General features: G+C 34.6%; 2 protein-coding genes across 2 annotated transcripts in view; both read right to left on the bottom strand.

Annotated features, from left to right (window-relative positions):
- Positions 1–17,607, bottom strand: part of LOC131547871 (myosin-IIIb) — a 50,975-nt gene extending 33,368 nt beyond the window's left edge. Inside the window, exons 1-8 of the mRNA XM_058788624.1 lie at positions 17,339–17,607; positions 17,071–17,136; positions 16,863–16,993; positions 14,206–14,308; positions 8,834–8,936; positions 8,532–8,688; positions 2,910–3,012; positions 1,529–1,654 (exon numbers count right to left, since the gene is read on the bottom strand). Of these exons, the coding sequence (XP_058644607.1) occupies positions 1,529–1,654; positions 2,910–3,012; positions 8,532–8,688; positions 8,834–8,936; positions 14,206–14,308; positions 16,863–16,993; positions 17,071–17,136; positions 17,339–17,440 (891 nt within the window). The 5' untranslated portion in view covers positions 17,441–17,607. The remainder of the gene's footprint in view (positions 1–1,528; positions 1,655–2,909; positions 3,013–8,531; positions 8,689–8,833; positions 8,937–14,205; positions 14,309–16,862; positions 16,994–17,070; positions 17,137–17,338) is intronic.
- A 1,693-nt stretch (positions 17,608–19,300) lies between these two features.
- Positions 19,301–23,066, bottom strand: wu:fb59d01 (uncharacterized protein LOC322379 homolog). The gene is made up of 6 exons (XM_058788633.1): positions 22,946–23,066; positions 21,841–22,047; positions 21,595–21,759; positions 20,099–20,164; positions 19,833–19,911; positions 19,301–19,716 (listed from the first exon to the last, which is right to left on the bottom strand). The coding sequence occupies exons 1-6, from the start codon at positions 23,013–23,015 to the stop codon at positions 19,659–19,661; spliced, it is 645 nt and encodes a 214-aa protein (XP_058644616.1). The 5' UTR covers positions 23,016–23,066; the 3' UTR covers positions 19,301–19,658.
- Between the last annotated feature and the right edge of the window lie 2,223 nt (positions 23,067–25,289).

The raw sequence follows: 25,289 nt of genomic DNA, 5'->3' as shown, positions 1-25,289 counted from the left end.
TCTGGGTCTTATCGTAAAAGGCCAGATGTAGGCAGACCCACACCTCCTTCAGTTTGCCATTAAAAGAGTTTCTTTGTGTGCACGCTGGCCGTAATTCACCTGATTAAACAGCAGGCCGCTCAGGGCTAACATTCATCTCCTCTCTGGTGTATATGTGGGCTTTCTAATCCAAGAGAGTCACTATTACTGCTGCTCATGGTTTGGTGTTGACAAACCTCTAGCAATAAGTATTAGTTCCGTTTGTGTCATCCAGCAGAGCTCCTCAAATGTGTGTCATTAAGGAGATGTGTGATGTTACACCTGATCAAACGCACCATTTTCACCTGCGTGAAACATATGCAATTTCTATCCAATGAAATCAAACTGACTGAACTGCAATTTTCATGAGAAAATAATAATTGCAAAATTTGGCCAACGTTTTTGTGTTTTAGATATATTTATATATTTATATATATAGACTATAAGACTATAAAAACAATAACATTACTATTATAAATATAACAATTATTATTATTATAAAGATTAATTAATTATTATTAGGGATGCACCGAATCCAGATTTTTGGGGTTCTGCCAAATACCGAATCCACTGGTTAAGATTCTGCCGAACCCGAATACCGAATCCTACTCCCATCCTCAGACCATTAACACAGTAAACACATTAATGAAGTAAACAACGTCCACAGCAGTGTATTTTTCATTTTATTTTATTTTTAATGCACAACTCGTATTCTTTCGGATGTTTAATACGCAAATGTTTTAACAGCGGCGATGTTGTGTATTGTTTGGGGTCCTTGCCACCACGAGACAAATCGGCATTGCAAATTGAACATGTAGCTCGACTTGAATCGCCTTCTTTCAACTGAAAGTACTGCCAAACAACACTTTTTCTGCTCACGAGTTCCATTTTCACTTTCAATTCTTCTTATTGTTGTTGTTGTTGTTAAAAATATTCAACAAAAATAAATATTACTATTGTAATATTTCAATGTAAAATAAAAATAATAAAATGCATTTTATTTTACAGCGCAAAAATGCTAATATTTACGGCTGTCCTAAATTCAAAATTTTGGCAGAAAACTGCACGGACCCTTAAAACTTTCTCTTTTGTTGGCAACAGCCGGTTTATAAGCACTTGTCATTACAAGTTTAGGAAGATGGTTGGTGAGTTGCATACCCAAACACATTTTTAAAATTCCTGAATTTGCTTTGCATGTAAACAGTATTGCGTTTTCCCAAAAGCATCGCAAGTAATATCGTATAACCCATTACGCTTTTTGGGAAACACAGGGAATCTATAATCCTTCACCTATTTCATGTCTCTAATGAGCATGTTCTGGTAAAATGTATTTTTTCTTTCTGACGGTCTTCACACTTCACACACTAAAAACAGCACTGCTCAAAGTTTGGTGTTAAAAATACATTTCACAATGGTTGAGAGCTGTCACAAGCACCTCTGCGTGTCAAGTCGACTTGCAACAGTGATGTTTCCACAACCAACATCTGTGAGAAACAAACAGGAAACTCACCGCAGTAGCTTTTAGCCAGCCACGCGATGCCTCGGACACCTTCAGATTGTCACTGTCTGTCGTCTCAAAGGTGATGTTCCCCAAAGACAGAATTCCAGCTAGAATAGTCATCATGTCCACCTTTTCCTACAAACGAGATGGGAATGTCTATCAGGGTTTCTGCAGGTAACTTTAAGACCAAGTAAAAAACATTTAAGGAAGGGCACACAACATGTCAGTATGACAACGTCTTGCATTATCAATGCTTCAAAGTTTCAGATCTACATCACGTTTTAGACCTCCAAATATATACAGTCATGGCCAAAAATATCGGCACCCTTGGTAAATATGATCAAAGGCGGCTGTGAAAATTAATCTGCATTGTAAATCCTTTTGATCTTTAATTTTTTAAAAAACAAACAAAAAAAAAAAACACAAAAATCTAAACTGGCAAATGGAGATTTCAAAATGTATTGAATAAAAGGGTGCCGTTAATTGTGGCCAATGTGTATAAGAGGAAAACATTTATTTCATAATGATATTTCCCCCCATTTTAAATTCTTATTACCCAATGAAAGGTTAGATTTTTGTGAATTTAAATAAAAGATCAAAAGGATTAACAATGCAGATTAATTTTCACAGCCTTCTTTGATCATATTTACCAAGGGTGCCGATATTTTTGGCCATGACTGTATAAATCTCTCTGCCCAAAACAGAAATACAGAAATAACTTTTATTGTAGCTTCAGATCACGCTGCAAAAAACTGACGTTCCTCTGTCAAATGTCTAAAGATTTTTAAAACACATTTACTTGAAAATATAACATGTTTTATGAGAAATTGATCAAAAAGAAGAGTTTCATAAGAAGAGTAAAACAAGAACAAATCATTTTAATTCAAAAGGAAAATAAGTTTTCATTCCCCATATTTGTTTTCATTTTAAGCATAAACTCACTTCACTTTGATCAATTTCTCAGAAAACAAGACTTCATATCTTCATATTTTGCATCTTCAGTAAATGTATCTTGATTTAAGGATGTTTAGACGTTTGTACAGGAAAACAAGACAAAAATACTAAGGAAAATATACATATTTTTGAAGTGGATGCATCATTTAATGCCAATTTAACACTTTCTGCTTTGATTTAACACCTTTTTAAAGGACTTAATTTGTGGAAGGGGCGAATTAAGGCTTATGGTCTGTAACCCTGGTCTATAAATAAAAACATTGCAAACGCTGATAGTTTCTGTACCATTTTTAAACCATTCTAACTTTATGGTTCTGTGGTGTAAAAAATTTTTTTTTGAAGTACTAATCATAATGTAGCATCTTATTTAACGAGTAAATGTTATATAAAAGCATTTCAAACCACAGGACACAGACAAGGAAGGCTTTGTTCTTACCTGCTCCTCAAATCCCACCATGTCCATGGCGTTACAAACTTCAGCATATTTCACATGCCAGGCCTGAATCACGTCTTCCTTCCCAAACCTGCCATTCAAATAACTGACGAGAGCAAAAAGATGCAAGTTTACTGCAAGGTTTGCAGGAATATGATTTATGTGCAAAGTTTTGATACACAGATGTGCTTTGAAAAGACAATATTTGGTGACTATAGACTATAGCCTGGTTAAACAGGTTATCATGCAATTCACTGAAAATCAACACAAAAGAACAGGTAAAAACCAGAAAAGCTATATTGTAGGCCAAGACCATACAGACACCATACACTGCCGGCACTGGGGAGCTACATTGAGGGAACTATGAATGCCAACATGTACTGTGACATACTGAAGCAAAGACTGGGCCGCAGGGCTGTATTCCAACATGATAACGACCCCAAACACACCTCCAAGACAACCACTTCCTTGCTAAAGAAGCTGAGGGTAAAGGTGATGGACTGGCCAAGCATGTCTCCAGACCTAAACCCTATTGAGCATCTGTGGGGCAATCCTCAAACGGAAGGTGGAGGAGTGCAAGGTCTCTAACATCCACCAGCTCCGTGATGTCGTCATGGAGGAGTGGAAGAGGCAACCTGTGAAGCTCTGGTGAACTGCATGCCCAAGAGGGTTAAGGCAGTGCTGGAAAATAATGGTGGCCACACAAAATATTGACACTTTGGGCCCAATTTGGACATTTTCACTTAGGGGTGTACTCACTTTTGTGGCCAGCGGTTTAGACATTAATGGCTGTGTGTTGAGTTATTTTGAGGGGACAGCAAATTTACACTGTTACACAAGCTGTACACTCACTACTTTACATTGTTGCAAATTGTCATTTCTTCAGTGTTGTCACATGAAAAGATATCAAATATTTACAAAAATGTGAGGGGTGTACTCACTTCTGTGAGATACTGTGTGTTAGAGGGTGACACGGGAGTGGATTTTCAAACCTCTCCCGTCCCACTCCCACAAAAAAAATTAAAAAAAAAAAATCTCGTCCCGTCCCAATCCCACGAAAAAACTGGGGTAAAATCCCATCCCATTGCAGTCCCGGGAAGAACGACTCCCATTCCCTCCCACTCCCGTTTTTTTTTTTTTTGTACAGTAAAAATACAGTACAGATCACGGCGTGCCCACCTTAGTAAGAAAAAACTTAGTAGTTTTTTGTTATTATATTGAACTGAAAGCCAGCTTAAACAATGCACAGTGTGCATTGCACATAGGCATGGGCCGGTATGAGATTCTGACGGTATGATAACCTTAGATAAAAATATCACGGTATCACGGTATCACGGTATTGCGATTATAGCTCTAAAATATGTTATTTTTAAATGTCTGGGTAAAAAACAACAACGTTTTTTCCACTGAACACAATACATTTTTTTTTAAGAAACATATAGAACAACAAAAAAAAAGTATTTATTTCAACACTGAAACAACCGGAGAATGGGTCTCTGTCTTGATAGAGTCATCACAGCGGCAATGCATTCTGGGAATTTAGGTCACTGGAGCTACAGCGGAGACTGAGTGGTAGTGAAGGTAGACGTTTTATATTATGTAATGTTTATATTATTTTACTTAAGATCGCGTTGCAGTGGTTAAGGCTTACTGTATCATCAATTGCCATATCCCTTTGCACGGCTGGTGTGAAAAACGTGCTTTCTCCATGTTATAATGCCGAAAAAGCAGAGGTTTTACCTGCAGACATTGATGATAAGGGCTATGGCAATTGATCATTCCAACGCGATCTAAGTTGAATCATAAACATTAAATATGTCTACATTCACTACGGAACTCAGATGAAAATTAAACCGAAACTCATATGGTAAACATCTAAAATAAAATGTGGCTTTATAATTTATCTCTGTTGATTTAATATATTATTATAGATACAGTGATTTCCATTAAACTGTAAGCCCTCACACCACTAATAGAAGGAAATCATATATGGAAGTGTTATTTGCGGCAGCTCGTTAATACCAGCCACTTTTGTACAGATTAAGTTTCTTTCATTAATTTATTTGATCGCCGCATCGTTGTTCGGCATCGCTAGTAGGAGTCTTCAACTTGGTTCGGTCAAGTCAATGTATTTATTTGCATAGCATCCACAATACACATAGTTTCAAAGCAGCTTCAAGTTCTGTTACCTCTATAATGGCTTAACTCTTAACACTGAGCAGTTTTACCTGGCAATATGACGATATAACAATGATCCACTGTTTGAGATCTAGCTGTAGTGTATTCTCCCTTACAAAATTAGCCATGGTTTTGCTCTAACCATAGTTTATCCATGGTATTTAAGATTGTGGTTAGGTAATACATACACCAAAAACACGGTCGCTACACGTTTACTATAGTAAAACCATGGTTAATTGTCGTAAGTGTTTTAGCAGTTAGCATATAGTTAGCAATAGTAATGAATATTCGCAGCCTCTCAAACAAACAAGAGCGATTTTTTTTTTATTTAAAGAGATTTACATATTAGTCCGTTTTATTCTAAGCGTATGTTTTCAAAAAATATTAATGTAAAGCAGTCGGCTTTTTCTGTGGTAATTTGCATTTGTTTACGCTGTGTGCTCCTGGCGTGACCTAAAACATGGCGGAAACCGGCCGGCGTGGCGTGGGTTCCCAAGCTAGTTGGCGTTAGCTAGTTAATTAGGTATGTTATCCGCCTCGGTAGCAAGCAAAATAGTATTTATTTCAACACTGAAACAACCGAATGGGTCTCTGTCTTGATAGAGTCATCACAGCGGCAATGCATTCTGGGAATTTAGGTCACTGGAGCTACAGCGGAGACTGAGTGGTAGTGAAGGTAGGCGTTTTATATTATGTAATGTTTATATTATTTTACTTAAGATCGCGTTGCAGTGGTTAAGGCTTACGGTATCATCAATTGCCATATCCCTTTGCACGGCTGGTGTGAAAAACGTGCTTTCTCCATGTTATAATGCCGAAAAAGCAGAGGTTTTACCTGCAGACATTGATGATAAGGGCTATGGCAATTGATCATTCCAACGCGATCTAAGTTGAATCATAAACATTAAATATGTCTACATTCACTACGGAACTCAGATGAAAATTAAACCGAAACTCATATGGTAAACATCTAAAATAAAATGTGGCTTTATAATTTATCTCTGTTGATTTAATATATTATTATAGATACAGTGATTTCCATTAAACTGTAAGCCCTCACACCACTAATAGAAGGAAATCATATATGGAAGTGTTATTTGCGGCAGCTCGTTAATACCCAGCCACTTTTTGTACAGATTAAATTTCTTTCATTAATTTATTTGATCGCTCGCATCGTTGTTCGGCATCGCTAGTAGGAGTCTTCAACTTGGTTCGGTCAAGTCAATGTATTTATTTGCATAGCATCCACAATACACATAGTTTCAAAGCAGCTTCAAGTTCTGTTACCTCTATAATGGCTTAACTCTTAACACTGAGCAGTTTTACCTGGCAATATGACGATATAACAATGATCCACTGTTTGAGATCTAGCTGTAGTGTATTCTCCCCTTACAAAATTAGCCATGGTTTTGCTCTAACCATAGTTTATCCATGGTATTTAAGATTGTGGTTAGGTAATACATACACCAAAAACACGGTCGCTACACGTTTACTATAGTAAAACCATGGTTAATTGTCGTAAGTGTTTTAGCAGTTAGCATATAGTTAGCAATAGTAATGAATATTCGCAGCCTCTCAAACAAACAAGAGCGATTTTTTTTTTTTATTTAAAGAGATTTACATATTAGTCCGTTTTATTCTAAACGTATGTTTTTCAAAAAATATTAATGTAAAACGGTCGGCTTTTTCTGTGGTAATTTGCATTTGTTTACGCTGTGTGCTCCTGAGCGTGACCTAAAACATGGCGGAAACCGACGCGGCGTGACGTAGGTTCCCAAGCTAGTTGACGTTAGCTAGTTAATTAGGTATGTTATCCGCCTCGGTAGCAAGCAAAATAGTATTTATTTCAACACTGAAACAACCGGCGAATGGGTCTCTGTCTTGATTGAGGGTGAAAGAGGGAGAAATGAAGACGACACAGATATATCGTTTGTGTACGACCTGGAAGTATTTATTTAGCGGTCGGCGCCAAAACGGCATCTGTACGGAACATCATTGTGTACGGAACATGACTGGTCTACGTTACCCGAGAAATTCCCATACAGCAGACTTCGCCTTTTTCGACGGGGGAAAAAGTTCCAGGGATTCACCTCATGCGGCCATCATCCTACACACAGGTTACTCTCACTGACCACTGTCCGGAGGAGGAGGGGTCGTGTGACTCGTTACGCTCTTCACTGCTCACAACTGAGGGAGTCCTGCACTTTCTGTCTTTGACGACATGTAAAAAAAACTGCGCATACCGCAGGAACGGTATAACAGGAAATTTTTGTGGTTTTGAAACCGTGAATTTTCCAAACCGCGGTATACCTTGAAACCGGTTATCGTCCCATGCCTTGCACACACATTAAATTTCATGTAAATCATCCATGCTAACACACACGTTTTCTATTAGAATTTTTTTTTTTTTTTTCATTTGAAAGTAGACATTTCACTCTCTATAGATATATTTTTCATAGACGAAGTTTCGAAGTTTCTCGCTCAAGTTCACAGAGACCTAGACGGCAGAAGCGCATCCTGTTTGCTTTAATTACTTTATAGAAGCGCATCATTGTTATTCTGAGTGCACACAAATAAACGTAGAGTCTTTACAGATTCGAAAGATGTATAAGGCTACTTTTATCTGTATGACCAAAAATTACGGAGATTTTAAGAGCAAGTGAGCGCAGCGGCACCTGTTCTGCAGCGAGCGCACTATTCAGATTCCACTCTCCACACAAACACTTCAATAGCGCACATTTCTCTAGGTTAACATCATATTTAGCGGCCATGTAAAGTTGCCAAAGCAAACAGGAGGAGAGCGAGACAGGGCAACTAGAATCGAGTTCAGAATTAAAATATACAGTTTATAGTTTATTTATATAAAAGGTATATTTGTGTATAAAGTTGGGTATGATTACTTTTCCCTGTCCCGCCCACTCCCGCTGACATTTTTTCCTGTCCCGTCCCAATCACGTGATTCGTAGCGATTTTGTTTCCCATAAAAAAAACTATAATAGTATGAAATTAAAATGTCAGTTTCCAGTACAAAGTATGTTTTTGTATGTAAAAAATTTTAAACAGAAGGGTTAACACTGAATTAAATGACTCCAATTGTATATTAGCCTAATATTGTAACATATTTTTTAATATTTTTATTGAACAGAATATGTAACTCAAGCCTTGTGTGCTCTTGTGAAATCACTGTAACGCACAGCCTTGATTGTTTTCGAATGTGTCTCAACCAATCAGATCTTTGCATCACCTGACAAGGTTTTGTATCGACCTTTTACACAATGAATGCCGTACTGAGAAACATGCCGTCCGTGTCACAAATAGTTCTGTAGGAGGCGTCGTGTGACACACCTTCAATAAACTGCATGGGTAAGATGCTAATCTATGACGCGCATCGTAAAGAATGATGCTGATCCGGTTTCAAAAGCACATGACATCACAGAGGTGACTCACCGGTAGCGCGTGGGGTCCAGGAGGCCATATATCTCTTTATCCTCCATCGAGATGCCGGCCAACATGAAGTAGAAGATGTGGAAGTTCTGCTCTCCCTCATCCTGATGAACCACACGGGATTTCTCCAGGAGGTACTCGTTGATTTTGGCCCCTTTGACTACAATAACACAGAAATTGAGGTTAATGTTCAATCAAAGAATACGGAATTGATTTATTGGTCTAGAAACACGCCCAATAGGAGTTATATGATCCATTGCGGTCAATGGGAAGAGCTTTATCTTTTCTGTCGGTCGTAAACAAACCTGAAGAGTTCTGGAAGCGGAGCTGGATGTATTTCCCAAAGCGACTGCTGTTGTCATTCATGACCGTCTGTGCGTTTCCAAAGGCCTCGAGAAGTGGATTCACCTATTTAGACACAACCAGACGCAATCATGTTAGGCAGAATCTAAACACAGAAATAGGAAGCTTTGCTTTTATAAAGCATCCCAGAATGCACCACAAAGCTGTTTGAGATAATGGCGATATGTTTTGGTCACAACATCAATTTGTTTACTATCATTTGTTTTCTTATCAAACTGCTTGGCAGTAGCACATGATTAAAATGGATAAATAAACTTAATTCATTACTTCATTTCACACACACATTAATATATATAATATGTATAATTACTATGTGTGTACATGTATAAACATACACATATACATATATTAGTGCTGGGCAACGATTAATCGCGATTAATCGCATCCAAAATAAAAGTTTTTGTTTATATAATATATCTGTGTGTACTGTGTATATTTATTATGTGTATATAAAGACACACACATACAGCATATATTTTGAAAAGATTTACATGTATTTACATGTATATATTTATTAATATAATTTATATGATATATAAATATTTAATATATAATCATAACACATTTTTCTTAAATATATACATACATGGGTGTGTATTCATATATACATAATAAATACACACAATACACACACATATATTATGTACACAAAAACTTTTATTTTGGATGCGATTAATCGCGATTAATCGTTGCCCAGCACTAACATACTGTATATATATATATGATTAATGTATGCTATTTTATATTGATACTTTTATATATATTAAAAAAATGTAAAGGGGTGTGCGTGTGTATATATATATATATATATATATATATATATAGAAAAATTATGATTTATTTATTTTTTTTCTTCATATCAGTCAATATCGGTAATTATTACGATAAATGTCAAATCTTTATTTCTTTCAAGTTTAAATCCAGATTTTTTTCTCCAAAGTGAAAGTTGTAGAAACTAGACTTTTTTCTTTTCTTTTTTTTTTTTAATGCTGACTTTCAGCTCATCTACACAAGAACTGGAATAAATTTTGCAGTTGTAATATGCCAGGAGGAAAATATGAATTGTTGTTAGAGAGGAATTGTTGAGGAACAATGTTTTAAACTGTGCTCAGTCTACTATAACAACTTATTTTATTGGCCATTTAGACCAATTTTATTAATTATATTTGATTTATTAATGATTAGCTCAGAAGAACTGAAAAAGCAGCCTCTGAACAATAAGACTCTCCTCTGGGACCATATTGACAACTTTGGCTTTGAACCAACAAGCAGGAGAGCAAAGGGAAACAGGGAATCTGAACTGCTGAATCTTATCTTTGTTTGGATGATCCTAAAACCAGTTATTCCACTCCAGAGGGCAAGAGCAAAGTTTGCTCACTTCTCTATGCAAACAGTGTGACAACAGAAAGTTTTCTTCAAGATAACAATCTTAAACCTTAAAGCACATCACACATCGTAGGAACAGGATGTTGAAATGTGTTATACGGAAGCACAAAAGCAGAAAGAGAAGTCACATGGAGCAAATGTTGCCTACTCCATGCGCAAATGGGGGTCAAAGTGTATCACGTACTGATTGGGTAATATAACAGCAAGATTTTCCTGAGTCACACCAGCGGGTGAAGTGGTCTGGCTGATGCAATGCTTTAGAGAGTCAAGGTCACTTCCTAAACTTCTCAGATGTCTCTCTGAACTCCCCCAGACATCCTGTCTTCCTGAAAGAGTTGTGAGAAAATATTCATACAGTTTTGTAAAGGTTTGGAAACACTCTCAGGCATGTCAACATCTTGGCTTAACTGACAGTGAGAGTTTGAAGTGGGTCTATCTATTTGTCTGACCAATGGCAGATGGATGAAGTGTTCGGGAAACCCATTTAAAACCTGTTTTTGTTACATGTGCAGGGACTAGTGATGCAGAAAGTACATGCTTCACCTTTAAGAAATGCTCAAACGTAAATGTTAATGGAACATTGTTATGTTTTAGTGCAAGTATAAACATTTTAGTGGCCGACAAACACAGATTTTTTTATGGCCGATGTGGTATTTAAGAGACTACGGTGGCTGACGGCTAATATTAAGCAGATATAGGCCTATATAACATAAGGCTCTGCAATTAAATTTACATTTATTTTACATAGTATTTACTAAAATAAGTATAAATAAATTTGAATACGTTTCAAATTTAAATTTGATAAAAAAATAATAATTTTAATAAAAATAAAGAAAATCTGTAAAATAAACAGATTCATAAAATGTTTATTTCTACATACAGACATTTTTAATCTACACACACACTAATCAATTACAAATCAATATTTGTGATGATATAATCATATATATCAAGAATGCTTAAATTTCTAAATAATATATTTATTAATTTATTTTATGTTTATATATATACACATATAATAGTATAAATTATATTTCTATAATGACATGGGTATTACAAGAAGAATGTGATTTATGAGGACATTGCCCCATGTTCAAAACGCTTATAAATCATACAGAGCGAGTTTATTTGAGAAAGTCAAAATGCACAAAGTTTCCTGTAAGGGGTAGGGCGATAGAAGATACGGTTTGTGCAGTATAAAAACCATTACGCCTATGGAATGTCCCCACAATTCACAAAAACAAACGTGTGTATAACACACAAACAATAATTTAGAATTAGAAAAAAAAACAAAATCAAAACTTCATAAATCTGATAAACAGATTTAGGCTTTTTTTTAGAAGTTTGTGACATGAAATGTTTATTATATATTCAATTACTTGTTTATTGTAAATGTGTATTAACTGAATGTTGTCAAAATAAAAGTCCCACGCACAACATGTATCGGCTAAACAGAAAAATTATATTATTAAAAAAAATGTATTAATTATTTACACTATCAGCAATGACAATATATTGATCAACCGCCCGCTAAAACATTTTCCCAATGTTGTGCAAATTTGTTTGAACGTCACATTGATCTCAATGTCTGGAGAACCAACAATGTCCAAAAACCTTTAATAGCTCCCAAAATAAATGTTATAATGTTTAAATAATGCAAATGGTAAAGCCTAAAGATAAACCGTTTAAACTTTTGGAACGTTATAATTCAACATTTATAGAACATTAAGAACCTTAGCGTTAACGTTTCTATTCATATTAGAGAAACTGAGCAGCTTAACGTTCCCACAATCAAAACAGAAAATGTTTTGACAACATTCATTTGTTTACGAAAGTTGTAGATCTCTGTAAACATATGTAAAGCAGATCTACTGTTAAATTGCATATTATGAACGTAAACACTCCAGGGTGAAAAGATACTTTATTTCTCACTCTCTCTGCAAACAAACAGTGAACCTACAGGAGCAGAAGTAAAACCGCAGCAATTACAGTAACTACAAAGAACAGCCTATCAGATATCAACAAATATAGCCTTTCAAAATAACCAAGGGTCTACTTGGGAAAACATGAACTTACAGAAGTGAGCTTATCTAAACTCACTCAAAAGCACATTGTCATTCTCATTTCATCAGAAGTGATAATGTGCCAAGAACTAGACATTTCATTTCTTAAAAGTGCATCTCACAATAAAATGTCAGTTTCAATGATCTGAAGCAACACAGGAAGCTTGTTTAGTTTATACCTTGTGTTTTTTTTAACCTTTTTTTGACTATGTTGTGCAATCAACATTAACATTTGCCAACCTGCTGTTGAACAGTGAAAGGCGTGACGTGTGCAGTGGAATCTGGGTGTTTTGTAATGTTTACAGTGATGCCGTGGCAGAAATGATGATGACTTTCGGTGTGAACATGACAGCATGGAAATAGTGTTTTATAGTATCGGTTATCGCCTATAATTACAGATCTGACGGGTCAGATGGTGGAAGATAAGTACGATGTCAACGTCTATTAAATCACAACACTACACCGAACCAGGAAGTACTGAAGGAACAAACAGAAATAACCTCTTCCGTGCACATCTGTTCCTCAAACCAACCAGAGACCTCAAATTACAGACAGATGCTCAAAAATATTGCTGTCGCACCCACATATTTTCAGACGCCACATGAAATCGCTTGAGTATTTATATACCAAATTTAAGAGGGATGTATTAAAGAGACTTTTGCTTTTTAAACAACAACTTTATTTGCCATTTATTTATTATCATTATAATTGGCCGTTCTCATTCTAAAACGTATTTGATTGGATAAAAACGCCTCAACTGCAAGGTGAGTAATCAATTTTGTTAGGCATTTTCCTAGAAGAAAACGGTTTTGCATGTGTATATTTCCTAGATTTTTTAGGTTTACACTAGCATGAAGATGTAGGATTTCTTTAGGTTTTATGAAAGAATGGTAAGACTTTAAGACGCATTAAGGAAATTTTAAGAAATAAATTAAAGGGAACATGATTTGTCAATAAAAAAAGTTGCATTAACCAACACTTTAAAGTTTCAATATCACATATTTTACAAAATAATTTTTATTGTACCTTCTGATGACACTGTAAAAAAAAGTACTTCCACAACATTGTCTTGTTTTCCAGTGCAAATGTTATTAAATCTCAAAAAGGGCATAAGTTAACAACTCTTGTTTTCTGAGAAATTGGTCAAAATAAAGTGAGTTTATGATTTAAACAAGAACAAATATCTGCTCAGATAAATCAACTTAATTTAAAAGGAAAAAACAAGCTTTCGTTCCCTATTGACATATCTGCTCTTTTTTTAAGCATAATCTCACGTAATTTTCTCAGAAAACAAGACTTCGTATCTTCATTTTGCATCTTAAGTAAATATATCTTGATATAAGGATGTTTATATATTTGTATTGAAAAGGAAAACAAAAATTCTAAAGTGCATGCATGCAACATTTAATGCAATAACAATTAATGTAAAACATTCTGCTCTGATTTAAGACCTTTTTAAGGCCGCAATTTGTGGAAGGGCGACTTTTAAAGACTTTTTAAGATGTTTTCAAGACCTGCAGAAACCCTGAGATGACCTCAACACTAATTGACACGGACTAAAAGCTACAAAAGTTCAAGTTTGACTTCATGGGCTCTTTAAGCCATTCCCAAAAACACATTATGACAAACAAATTAAACACACCCCATATACCCACCATTTGAATATGTCAGAAACCACACATGTGCCTTTAACACACACACACACACACACACACACACATGGGTGCGGCGCAGTTTCAACTTCCTGTGTGTAAATCAAACACCCGACCACCTGAATGCAGCCGGCAAATCATGTCTCATTGCAATCCTAATCGGTGCAAACCTGGTGGCTGTATTCAAATGTAGATGCAACTGACGGGCCGTACCTGCAGGATCTGCTGCTCTAGCTGCGAGTTGGCCTTGCACAGCTCCATGATGTGTCTCAGCAGCAGTTTGGTGCTCTCGGTTTTACCCGCTCCGCTCTCACCACTGCGGGACAAATGGATACAACATATCAGACTGTTAGTGTTGTAGTAAAACTAATGCTGGTGTCATGGGACAAGGCCACAAAAGAGGAACTCAAGTGCGTTAAGATACAAGAGAACCAAAACATATCCAGGTCATATTTAACTCCAGAATCAAAAGAAGACTGTATCTGGACTTTATTTTCATGTTGATTAAGAACATTACTGACATGGATATTTTGTTTTAAAACTTAAATTTTTTTAGTAAATATATACAAGTAAATTTTTTATATTTATTTTAAGCAAATTTATTTTTAGATTTTCCAGTTTCCAGTAAAAAAAAAATAAAAATTAATTTTTAATTTGAAAAACATTCCATTTTATTTCATTTGAAAAATATTCCATTTTTTTTTTTTTTTAAGTTTTCCATTTTTTAATTTTCAAGTTTTAGTATTATTTTTTTACATTTTTCATTTTATTTTTATATTTTGCATTTTCATTTTAACTAGTTGACCTAATTGTCTTGAAAATAACATCACAATTCAATGTAAAAAATAAATAAATAAATAATAATGGTAGAAAAATAGGCTTCATTTTCAATATACATTCCTATGCAAAATATTAATAATATAATTTATTCTTATTTTACAATACAAAATTGTTTACAATATGATCCAAAATTGATCTTGACAGCTTTTAAGAGCTCCACCCACAATCCAAAGTCTGGAAATAATCAATATTTTTCACAAAAAGGTACATGACTTTTGATCTGATTTCCAAGTCATTTTATATTGTCTTGTGAGCTACAATAACATCATACCGTCTCTCTGCTTTCCAAATATAGCACAATTATTAATAATTGATGACACAGACATACGTTTATGGTTGTGTTGTCTTGCTTTGTCATTGTACACATTAAAAGCATTCTGTCCCAGTTGCCTGAGTGATTATCAGCCTCCCAGCACTGGTACTGGTCTCATTCATGGACGGCTGTATGGTTTCTAAGGGTGATCATTGAGCTCTAATGACGGTTTATATGATCAGAGAAAGCCTGTTGCCCAGTGATGAAAGCAAAGCCAACTTTTTGTATTTTGATGGCCTTTAGCGCTGCTCTGTCCCCATCAATGCACAGAATACAACTGAGAAATTTACTGTGAGGCTCCATTTCTGAAAAATACATTAAGGCCAACCTTCTAATGGTAAAGCAGCAGTGCAGAGTCTCAGAGGAAGGCTGCACGTAGGAAAAACCTTAAATATGATACCGCAAAGAGTACAGCTATCAACTATACTATTAAGTTATGGAGGAATCCAGGAATTAAAATCCATCTGAAACTTTCATGGTTAGTCTGATGGAGGACGGAACTGAAACTAGACAAGGAACGTTTGTCAAACCAAACTCAGAATGCTTGCCTGGCGGTTTGAAAGTTTTAACAGATATATACTTTAACAGACCAATTTTGATTAACTCAACACCAAATCTGAATAATTGGAAAAGATCAACTCAAATCATAACAGGTTGAAGGTCTGTGCCTAAAAATTCAAGGAGTCTCAAATTTGATCTCAGATTAGGGATTAAAAACCCAAGTTTATACCACTATGAAAGCTGTCTTTCGCCAAGGGATTAAAAATGTAAAAAAAAAAAAATGTAAATTGTGACTTTTCCCAATTCAGACTTTTTTCTCGCAATTCTGAGTTTTTAATCTCACAAAACTCAGAATTGTGAGATATAAATTCAGAATTGCAAGATATAAATTCAGAATTGCAAGATATAAACTCAGAACTGATACATAAAACTCATAATTAACTCGACGTTCTGAGAAGAAAACTCGCAATTGTGAGAAAAAAAAAAAATAAAGTCAGAATTATCTCATAATTCTGCAAAGAAAAGTCGTAATTGTGAGACATAAACAACTGCGAGAAAAAATTACCTTTTTTATTCCATGACAGAAAAAAAAGCATTCAGAATTGTGAGATGTAAACTCAGAACTGTCAGAAAAGAAGTCGTAATTCTGATCTTATGTCTTGCAACTTTTTTGAGAAATAAACAATATAAGCTAAAAATTCACACACACACTATATTAAAAGTAAATACAAAATGATTCCATTAATCGTGATAGATTTTACATTATTATAATAATATTTTAACTCACAATTCTGATTAAATTCTCTGGTGAAAATTTAACTAAGTATATAACAAGTAATTGCATAATATACAATGAGATATGAATTCACCATTGCAAAAAATTTGTGATTTAAAAAAAAAAAAAAAAGCAATTGTTTTATTTTTTCATCCTTGTGGCAGAAACAAGGCCTCCATAAATAACAGTACGTCAATAAAGTTTTGCTTGTGTTTTTCAATGAAACAGACACAAGGACTTTTATCTGATGGGCCATGTCAAAAATATGAGGGAATGCTCTTCTTGTCTCTACGTGTCTCACTGAAAAAACAAACATGACCGGGCAAGAATTTTCATACTGTACCGAGTCTGACACATGTCACCATATGACCATCATTCTAGAGTTTAAAAACCCTGCAGAAACCACTGGTTCTGGTGAATTAATTTGATTGTAACACAAACCTAATCACAATACACTGGTTCTTGGGTCCCGTGGCCAGACGTCCCAGCATGGACTGATACGCCCGGTCCGCCACAGCAAATATATGAGGGGGCAAAGACTTCTTCTCATGGCACTTATACCGCTCAGATACCTGCACAGGATACATCAGTTTAATTACATGCTTTCTGCTCACAAATCTTCTTTGTAGCCAAAGAAACCCATTCTTACCTCTTTTTCATAGATTGAAAGATATTTAAATGGGTTAATAGCCACCAAGATGTCTCCTATATAGGTCTGTAAATATATAAAAACTCAGTTAGTCATATCTCAGTGATATAAAGCAGTAGGCTATTTACATACAGTCAGTGAATAACAACTGTCCCAGAGAACAAGAGCTCGTTGTTTTATCATCTCCAGAAAACACAGCTGGTTTGCTTCTGGACTTTCACTGATGTGTGGTATTTTTAGGTCATTTAACACGGTGTATGTTACTCACATAGATGAGGTTCTGTGTAAAGCGTCCAGTCAAAACCTCCAGCAAACTTTTCTCGTCCAGCTCGGACAGATTCGCCAGATCTTCGGGCAGTTTTTCCTCCATCGTTCGTCTCCAATGTTGTTCGTGAACTTAAAACGGTCAAATCTTACTGTCTCGCATCACAAAACAACAGCTAGCGTTTATATCCACGCTCCGTCACGTCCACGAAACGGCTGACTCAGTTGACTGACTGACTGACTGACACTGACACTGACTCTCTCTCTCTCTCTCTCTACGCTACTTGAGCGTGTCTCTCTCTCCGCCCTCAGCTAATAGACACAATAGTTAACCCTTTCCTCACAATGTCACATATAAAATGATAGTTCACCCAAAATTCAAATTCTGTCACCGTTTAATCACTTATATGTGACCCTGGACCACAAAACCAGTCATAAGGGTAAATTTTTGACTTTTTGAGATTTATACATCACCTGAAAGCAGAATAAATAAGCTTTCCACTGATGTATGTTTAGGACAATATCTGGCTGAGATACAACTATTTGAAAATCTGTAATCTGAGGGTGTCACAATTTACAGTTGTAAATTTTACAGTTGTCCAAATGAAGTTCTTAGCAATGCATATTACTAATCAAAAATTAAGTTTTGATATATTTACGGTAGAAAATGTACAAAATATCTTCATGGAACATGATCTTTACTTAATATCCTAATGATTATTGGTATAAATGATCATTTTGACCCATACAATGTATTTTTGGCTATTGCTACAAATATAACCGTGCGACTTAAGACTGGTTTTGTGCTTCAGGGTCACATTACAAGCCTGTACGACCTTATTTGAACACAAACGGAGATACTTAGCAGAATGCTGATGCTGCTCATTTCCATACAGTGAAAGTGGATGGGGACTGGGCATGTACAAAAAGTACCTTTAAAGCAGTAGTTCATATATTAAAGTATATTAAACTATTACAAATATTTTCAGCAACTGAAATAATCTGGAATCATAGAAAATATGAAAAATATTAAAAAGATGACTTTCACTTAACTTAATAAATGAAATAAACAGGTTTAAGTTGAAGTACTTAAATGACTAAAACTGAAAAAAAAAAATATATACATAGAAGCTGTATAGAAATATATATTTTTTAACTAATGAAAAAAGTACACTTAAATAAAATTACTAAAACAAAAAAAATGAAAACTAATTAAAAGCTATAATAGTACTAACATATGGCATAATATATACAACAAAAAACACTGCTGTAGTTCAATTCAAAACAGCTTTGAAGTGAGTCTGTAACCATTATGCATTCAGATTAATGGTGGATCAATGCTGGGTTTTTTTTCTTTTCTTTTCTTTTCTTTTTCAGTGGGAAAATTTTTAATCTTTGGCATTTTATCCACACGCCACACATCACTATTACATGGCGGATATTATGGACCAGTTACACTAGTAGTTACGCACTAGTGGTTAATGATTCTTATAAACTGTGTGGTGTATTTTATGGAAGCAGGTCATCCTGGGTTGAGATGACATATGCTGGTCATGTGATTGGCACCTCATTGGAGTAAATTAGACACTTCCTCCATGACCTAATCAATGAATGTTTGACTCACAGGCCTTCATATATGACCAATAGAAATAAACAGCCCTAAATTATATTTGAATCAATGCAATTTCTTTAATTGCCTACCACCTGCATACATATACATTCTTCTGTTTTTGACAATAAATTTGACTCTAATTATTAGAATATTATAAGACAGCAAATTATACAATAAATAAATAAATATAACTAAATAGCTATTTGCACTTCTGGTTAAAATACAGATTCTGCTTTTTTTATTTGAATGTAATCTATTATTAATATTATACATTTAAAATAATATGTTATATTATATCTACAATTTTATAATATATTAAATATTAAAAACAAACAAACAAAAACAGTACTTTTTTGGCCTTTATTATTTTTGGTCTTGATTTATTGTATTAATACAATCTCTTGTTAAAAAACTATATAAAACAGAAAATTTATGATTTATTTGTTACATCATCTTAATTAGTACAGTACATTTGATCAGGTACATCTGTGAAACTCAAACATCAGATATCTGCCATCATATATAAAACAAAACAGGATTGCTTTTAGTATTTAACTGCTTTACATTGTTGAACCTTTCTATTCAAACCAAACATTATCACAGTCACTAATAATATGCATCATTTAGACCCAAATGTTCTATTACTGTTCAGACAGAACTTAACAGGTACAAAAGCACTAACGACATATGTACAGACAAATGTTGTGAAGATCTATTTCATTTCGATATCAGATGTCGGCACTGGCTTTCGTTTTGCTTTCTTGCTTTTCCTATGAATGAAAAGAAACATTTTACATTTACATTTCTCAAAAAGATAAAGTTTCAACAGGGGAAAATTACTGCAAATGGGCATTTTGCTGTAAAAATTTCATCACTTGATACTTACTTTTGGAGCACAAACACCACAATCGCAGAGATGACAGCACCAGCGAACACAATCCCACCCAAAACACCCACAATCAGCCCTGAGAGAGGAAAAAGGCATTATGAAAACATGTTTATATCATATATGGACTCTTGAATAAAGGCTTTTTAATGCACTGATGCAATGAACGATGAAACGTGCAGCTCAAGCATCTGCAGAGCTTTTAGGCCAAACCACAAGAGTGGCAACAATTAAAATATGAAAATATAAATAGTTAGTGAGTTTACCTGCATCAACAGTCTTCTCATCAGGGTTTGGCAGGTCTGCAGCTCCCAAAAGCCGTCCGGACCGTGCTGTAAAAATACATTCACACAGTCAGAACAGACTGACCTCTAGTGGACAATACATGAACACACACTGAACAAGCTACTGAACATTTTAGGAAATGATGCAAATAAATCATCTTATATACACATATACATATATATATATATATATATATATATATATATATATTTACCATTTAAAATAGTTGTTTTCTATGTGAATATATTGTAAAATATTATTTATTCCTGTGATCAAAGCTGAATTTTCAGCATCAGTCTTCAGTGTCACATGATCCTTCAGAAATCATTCTAATATGCTGATTTGCTGCTCAAGAACCATTTCTGATTATTATCAATGTTGAAAACAGTTGATATTTTTGCGGAAACTCTGATAGGGCCTACATTTTATTTTTCAAGATTGTTTAATAGTAAAAAAAAAAAAAAAAAAACATTTATTTGAAATCTTTTGTAATGTCTTTACTGTCACTTTTAATCAATATAATGTGTCCTTGTGTCACAATGTATCATTTCTTTAAAAATTAAATAAAATCAATCAATCATTTGAACTGTAGTGTATCCTAAAGCTCCTTATAGATAATTTAAGTTATTATTTTCACAATTGGTTGACAAAAAAAAAAAAAAAAAAACTTGTTTACTGCCTAATTTTTATAGCGGTAATGTTGAGGACATCCTCTTCTTCTTTGTGTGTCTGTGTTTATTTAACATTCAAAACGAGGCTTTATCTGTTTCGGTCACTTGCATGTGGAAGAAAAACTTATGAAAGACGTGGGAACACACAGAACAACATCAGACTCATAACTTACAACCACCAACTGTTTGCTATCTTCAAAGAAAAACCCCTCTTTATACATCCAAAGTTTAAACTGTTGTAAAGACACTAACAACTAATAAACTTCCAGTGAAACTGACGGTTTGATTATTAACCCATGTGCACTGTCAGAAAAAAAAAAAAAAGATACAAAAACTGTCACTGGGGCGTTACTCTTTCAAAATATACACTTTTGGTACATTCTTTTTGTACATTTTATGTACTAATATGTGATTTTTAAGGTACTAATCCACTTTATTAGTTCTTTATTATAAAGAACTTTTAACATCTGCAGAACCTTTCTGTTTCACAAAAGGTTCCTTGTGCCGAAAGAAGGTTCTTTAGACTATAAAAAGATAAAGAGATGGTTCTTTAAAGAACCTTTGACTGAATGGTTCTTAGTGGAACCAAAAATGGTTCTTCTATATGGCATCGCTGTGAAGAACCTTCTAAGCACCTTTATTTTTAAGAGTGTATGGGGGAAATTAGGTGTACCTTTTAGCTTTTGCACCGCAACAGTGACACCATTGTACCTTTTTTCCCTGAGTTGAGTGGAAATCTCAACTGTTTAGTTTCATGTTATAAACATTATACTGATTAAAAATGGCAAAACGAGATTTGAACTGACCGAGACACAAGTTCTGACAGTCCTCTCGAGAACCAAAACGGTTGCCGTTTCCTCGGCAGCCTCCATATAAGAACATGCGGCAGATTTTCTCTTTATTGTCGTAATAATACATGGGAAGGATGGCAAAACAGGCGCCTTCGTCCTTTGGCAGAGAACAGACTTCATCTGAGGGACACGAAGGAAAAAGCATGAGACATCAATCACTCATGTCAAATCAACAAATGCAGTATTTACTAGTTAATTTACCCTCATCCGGGTAGATTTCGGCTGTTTTGGGTGAACATGCTTTCACACAGTCTTTATCGCTGTCGAAGCGGTTGCTGTTGCCGCCTTCGCCTTTATAGAAGAACGGAACGCAGTACTGTAAGCGCGGATCATAGAAATATTTCAACAGCTTTGCCTTTCCTTCTTCTCCTTCTTCTCCTTCATCCTTGGGCTCTGTGCACCGTGGGCCTGAAAAAGTCAAATGACTCATTATTATCTCATTAACTTCGTCAAGCATTTGGACACACCGAAAAGGCTTCTGCATAAATGCGCTATTTTAATAATCATTTATAAAAAATATATATTTTTTTAAATGTTGTATTTGACAGCAAAGTTGATTTTATTTCTTTTAAATACATTTGTATTATTTTAATAATAATTTAAATATTTTGTCTGCATTTGACAAAGTTTTTTTAAATATTTTTTTTTAAATACATCTGAATTTAATAGTAATTTAAATATTGAAATATTTGTTCTGTATTTGACATTAAAGTTGATTTAATTTTTTAAAAATAAATTTTTATTTTAATAATAATTTAAATATTGAAAAATTTGTTGTGTGCTTGACAATAAAGTTTAATAATAAAAACAATAATTAAAAAGAAAAAATTAAAAAGTAAGATGCAAACAGCTCAATCAGAACCATTTGCAGCACATTAGGCATAAGATTAAAAATAAATGTGTGCACATTGTGAATGAATTTAATGAACTTGGTTTCACTTCCCTGATGGCCTTTCAGTAAGTTCGCATATTATCCTCAAACACAGATTATGATAAAACTTGTGACTTTGACAAGTGTGTTTATAGGTTGTTGTAGAACGGTCATTTAGGCTATTATAATAAAATTATTTGCAAATAGATCAAATGCATTACTTTACAATAAACTGTAGTTCTCTAGCTATTTTTCTGCCATGATTAAGAATGAATGTGTGTCCAAACTTTTGAATTGCAGTGCATAAACTGTTAAAGGCAACAGGGATGTCTATTAGAATTATTATCAATATTATCAACACTTTTAACCCAGACACTTCCTGTAAAGCAAGCATGTATAACAACTCCAGAAATCACAGGTTGTCTCAGAACTCACCCACTGATGAAGCAGACATGCCTCCGAACCCCAGAAGCGCCAGCAGAACATACAGTGTTGATCTTCTCATGGTGGGATTCTTCAGATTTGACTGGGTTTGGTCCAGTGAAGCTCCAGCAGCTACTCGTACTGCACGACTAGCTCAGCTCGAGTCCGGCTCGCGTCCTTTAGACCCTCTTATCAGCTCAGTTTTTATGATCAGGGTGTGTTTCTCTCACAATGAGGCCAGTTTCTGCCATAAAACCTGTCGATGACTCCTCTTATGGTCTCGTTGCACAGTTTCGAACTGAAATAATCTAACTACTCTCCCAGAAACCTGTTCATGATTGCACATAAAACTGAGAAATGATTCATTTGGGCCTGAGGGACGATGCAGTAGGTGAAGTTTGTGATACACATATTTATAACATATATACATATAACATATTTCATTTGAAAACATTTGATATTTTATTGAAATGAATGGCAAGCAAGGTCTCATTTGCCCTGTTTCTCCTGCAGACCCAATTAACTCAGAAACTCACAAAAAGAAATAAAGAAAGTCCAACGTTCACAGGACAAACAACAAAACATTCAGTCTGACAAATATTAAATTATTATTTTAATATTTTAAATCATTTAAATATTAATGTTCACAGGACAAACAGCAAAACATTAATTCTGATGAATATTAAATGACCATTTTAATAATATTTTAAACATTGCATTAAAATATGTATTAATTCTGATAAACAATAAATTATTTTAACAATAATTGTAATCATGTTCAAAGGAAAAATGACAAAAGATTAATTCTGATAAATATTAATTATTATTTTAAATAGGATTTAAATTTAAACATTGCATTCAAATTTGTATGAATTTTGATTAATAATAAATTATTAAAGAATGTAAACGTTTAAATATTGCTTTAAAATTTGTATTTTAATAATAATAGTTTTGAATAATTTAATAAAACTTGAATGTTGCACCATTTTGTGAGAAACATGATGAAAACAGGCAAGAGCTTGTGCGCAGCTCCTTAATATGGAGTTCTGATTGGCCAATCGCTGTTATTTAGTTTGTAAATTATTATTTGTAGAGAATATTAATATTTCATTCGTAGGACAAGTTTTAGGCCTACATAATACCCAACATACTAATCTAAAGGGGATGGTAAGGGAGATTTTACAGAGGAGATGCTTTTGGTCATTTTTTTTCAACAAGGGGGATCCCATCCTCAATTCGAGCCCTGGAAATATGCATATTTTATTTGTAAACTTTTTTTTGCTTATTTCAATTAATCTCATAAAACTAGTGAGCTAAGCAGTACCGACGGTGTTGTTTAAACATTGTTGAAGGAGCGAAAAGTGGAGAAACAGACAAATCGATTCATTTTTAAGTAATTTCAATCGATTCACTATCAAAAAACAGTTCCAAAGAGCCATTCATTTTCGAATTTCAACATCACTAGTAATGATTTTCAAAAAATACAGGTGCTGGTCATATAATTAGAATATCATCAAAAAGTTGATTTATTTCACTAATTCCATTCAAAAAGTGAAACTTGTATATTATATTCATTCATTACACACAGACTGATATATTTCAAATGTTTTTTCTTTTAATTTTGATGATTATAACTGACAACTAAGGAAAATCCCAAATTCAGGATCTCAGAAAATTAGAATATTACTTAAGACCAATACAAAGAAAGGATTTTTAGAAATCTGAAAAGTATGAACATGAAAAGTATGAGCATGTACAGCACTCAATACATAGTTGAAGTGCTCTAAAACTTCCTGGTATATGGCTGCGTTGACCTTGAACCTCAGAAAACACAGTGGACCAACACCAGCAGATGACATGGCACCCCAAACCATCACTGACTGTGGAAACTTTACACTGGACCTCAAGCAACATGGATTGTGTGCCTCTCCTCTCTTCCTCCAGACTCTGGGACCCTGATTTCCAAAGGAAATGCAAAATTTACTTTCATCAGAGAAGATAACTTTGGACCACTCAGCAGCAGTCCAGTCCTTCTTGTCTTTAGCCCAGGCGAGACGCTTCTGACGCTGTCTGTTGTTCAAGAGTGGCTTGACACAAGGAATGCGACAGCTGAAACCCATGTCTTGCATACGTCTGTGCGTAGTGGTTCTTGAAGCACTGACTCCAGCTGCAGTCCACTCTTTGTGAATCTCCCCCACATTTTTGAATGGGTTTTGTTTCACAATCCTCTCCAGGGTGCGGTTATCCCTATTGCTTGTACACTTTTTTCTACCACATCTTTTCCTTCCCTTCGCCTCTCTATTAATGTGCTTGGACACAGAGCTCTGTGAACAGCCAGCCTCTTTTGCAATGACCT

This window comes from Onychostoma macrolepis, chromosome 10 (genome assembly GCF_012432095.1).
Source record: "Onychostoma macrolepis isolate SWU-2019 chromosome 10, ASM1243209v1, whole genome shotgun sequence".
Lineage (NCBI taxonomy): Eukaryota > Metazoa > Chordata > Actinopteri > Cypriniformes > Cyprinidae > Onychostoma > Onychostoma macrolepis.
Note: the sequence above shows the minus strand (reverse complement) of the source record. Positions and strands in the feature narration are given on the sequence as shown.

What these genes read in the sequence shown, in the direction of transcription:
- wu:fb59d01 (XM_058788633.1), bottom strand. Translation starts at nt 23,015, where the DNA reads ATGAGAAGATCAACACTGTATGTTCTGCTGGCGCTTCTGGGGTTCGGA. An exon ending in CATGTCTGCTTCATCAGTGG is followed by an intron (nt 22,048 to 22,945) that starts GTGAGTTCTGAG and finishes TGACTTTTTCAG; the next exon opens with GCCCACGGTGCACAGAGCCC. An exon ending in CTGTCAGAACTTGTGTCTCG is followed by an intron (nt 20,165 to 21,594) that starts GTCAGTTCAAAT and finishes GTATTTTTACAG; the next exon opens with CACGGTCCGGACGGCTTTTG.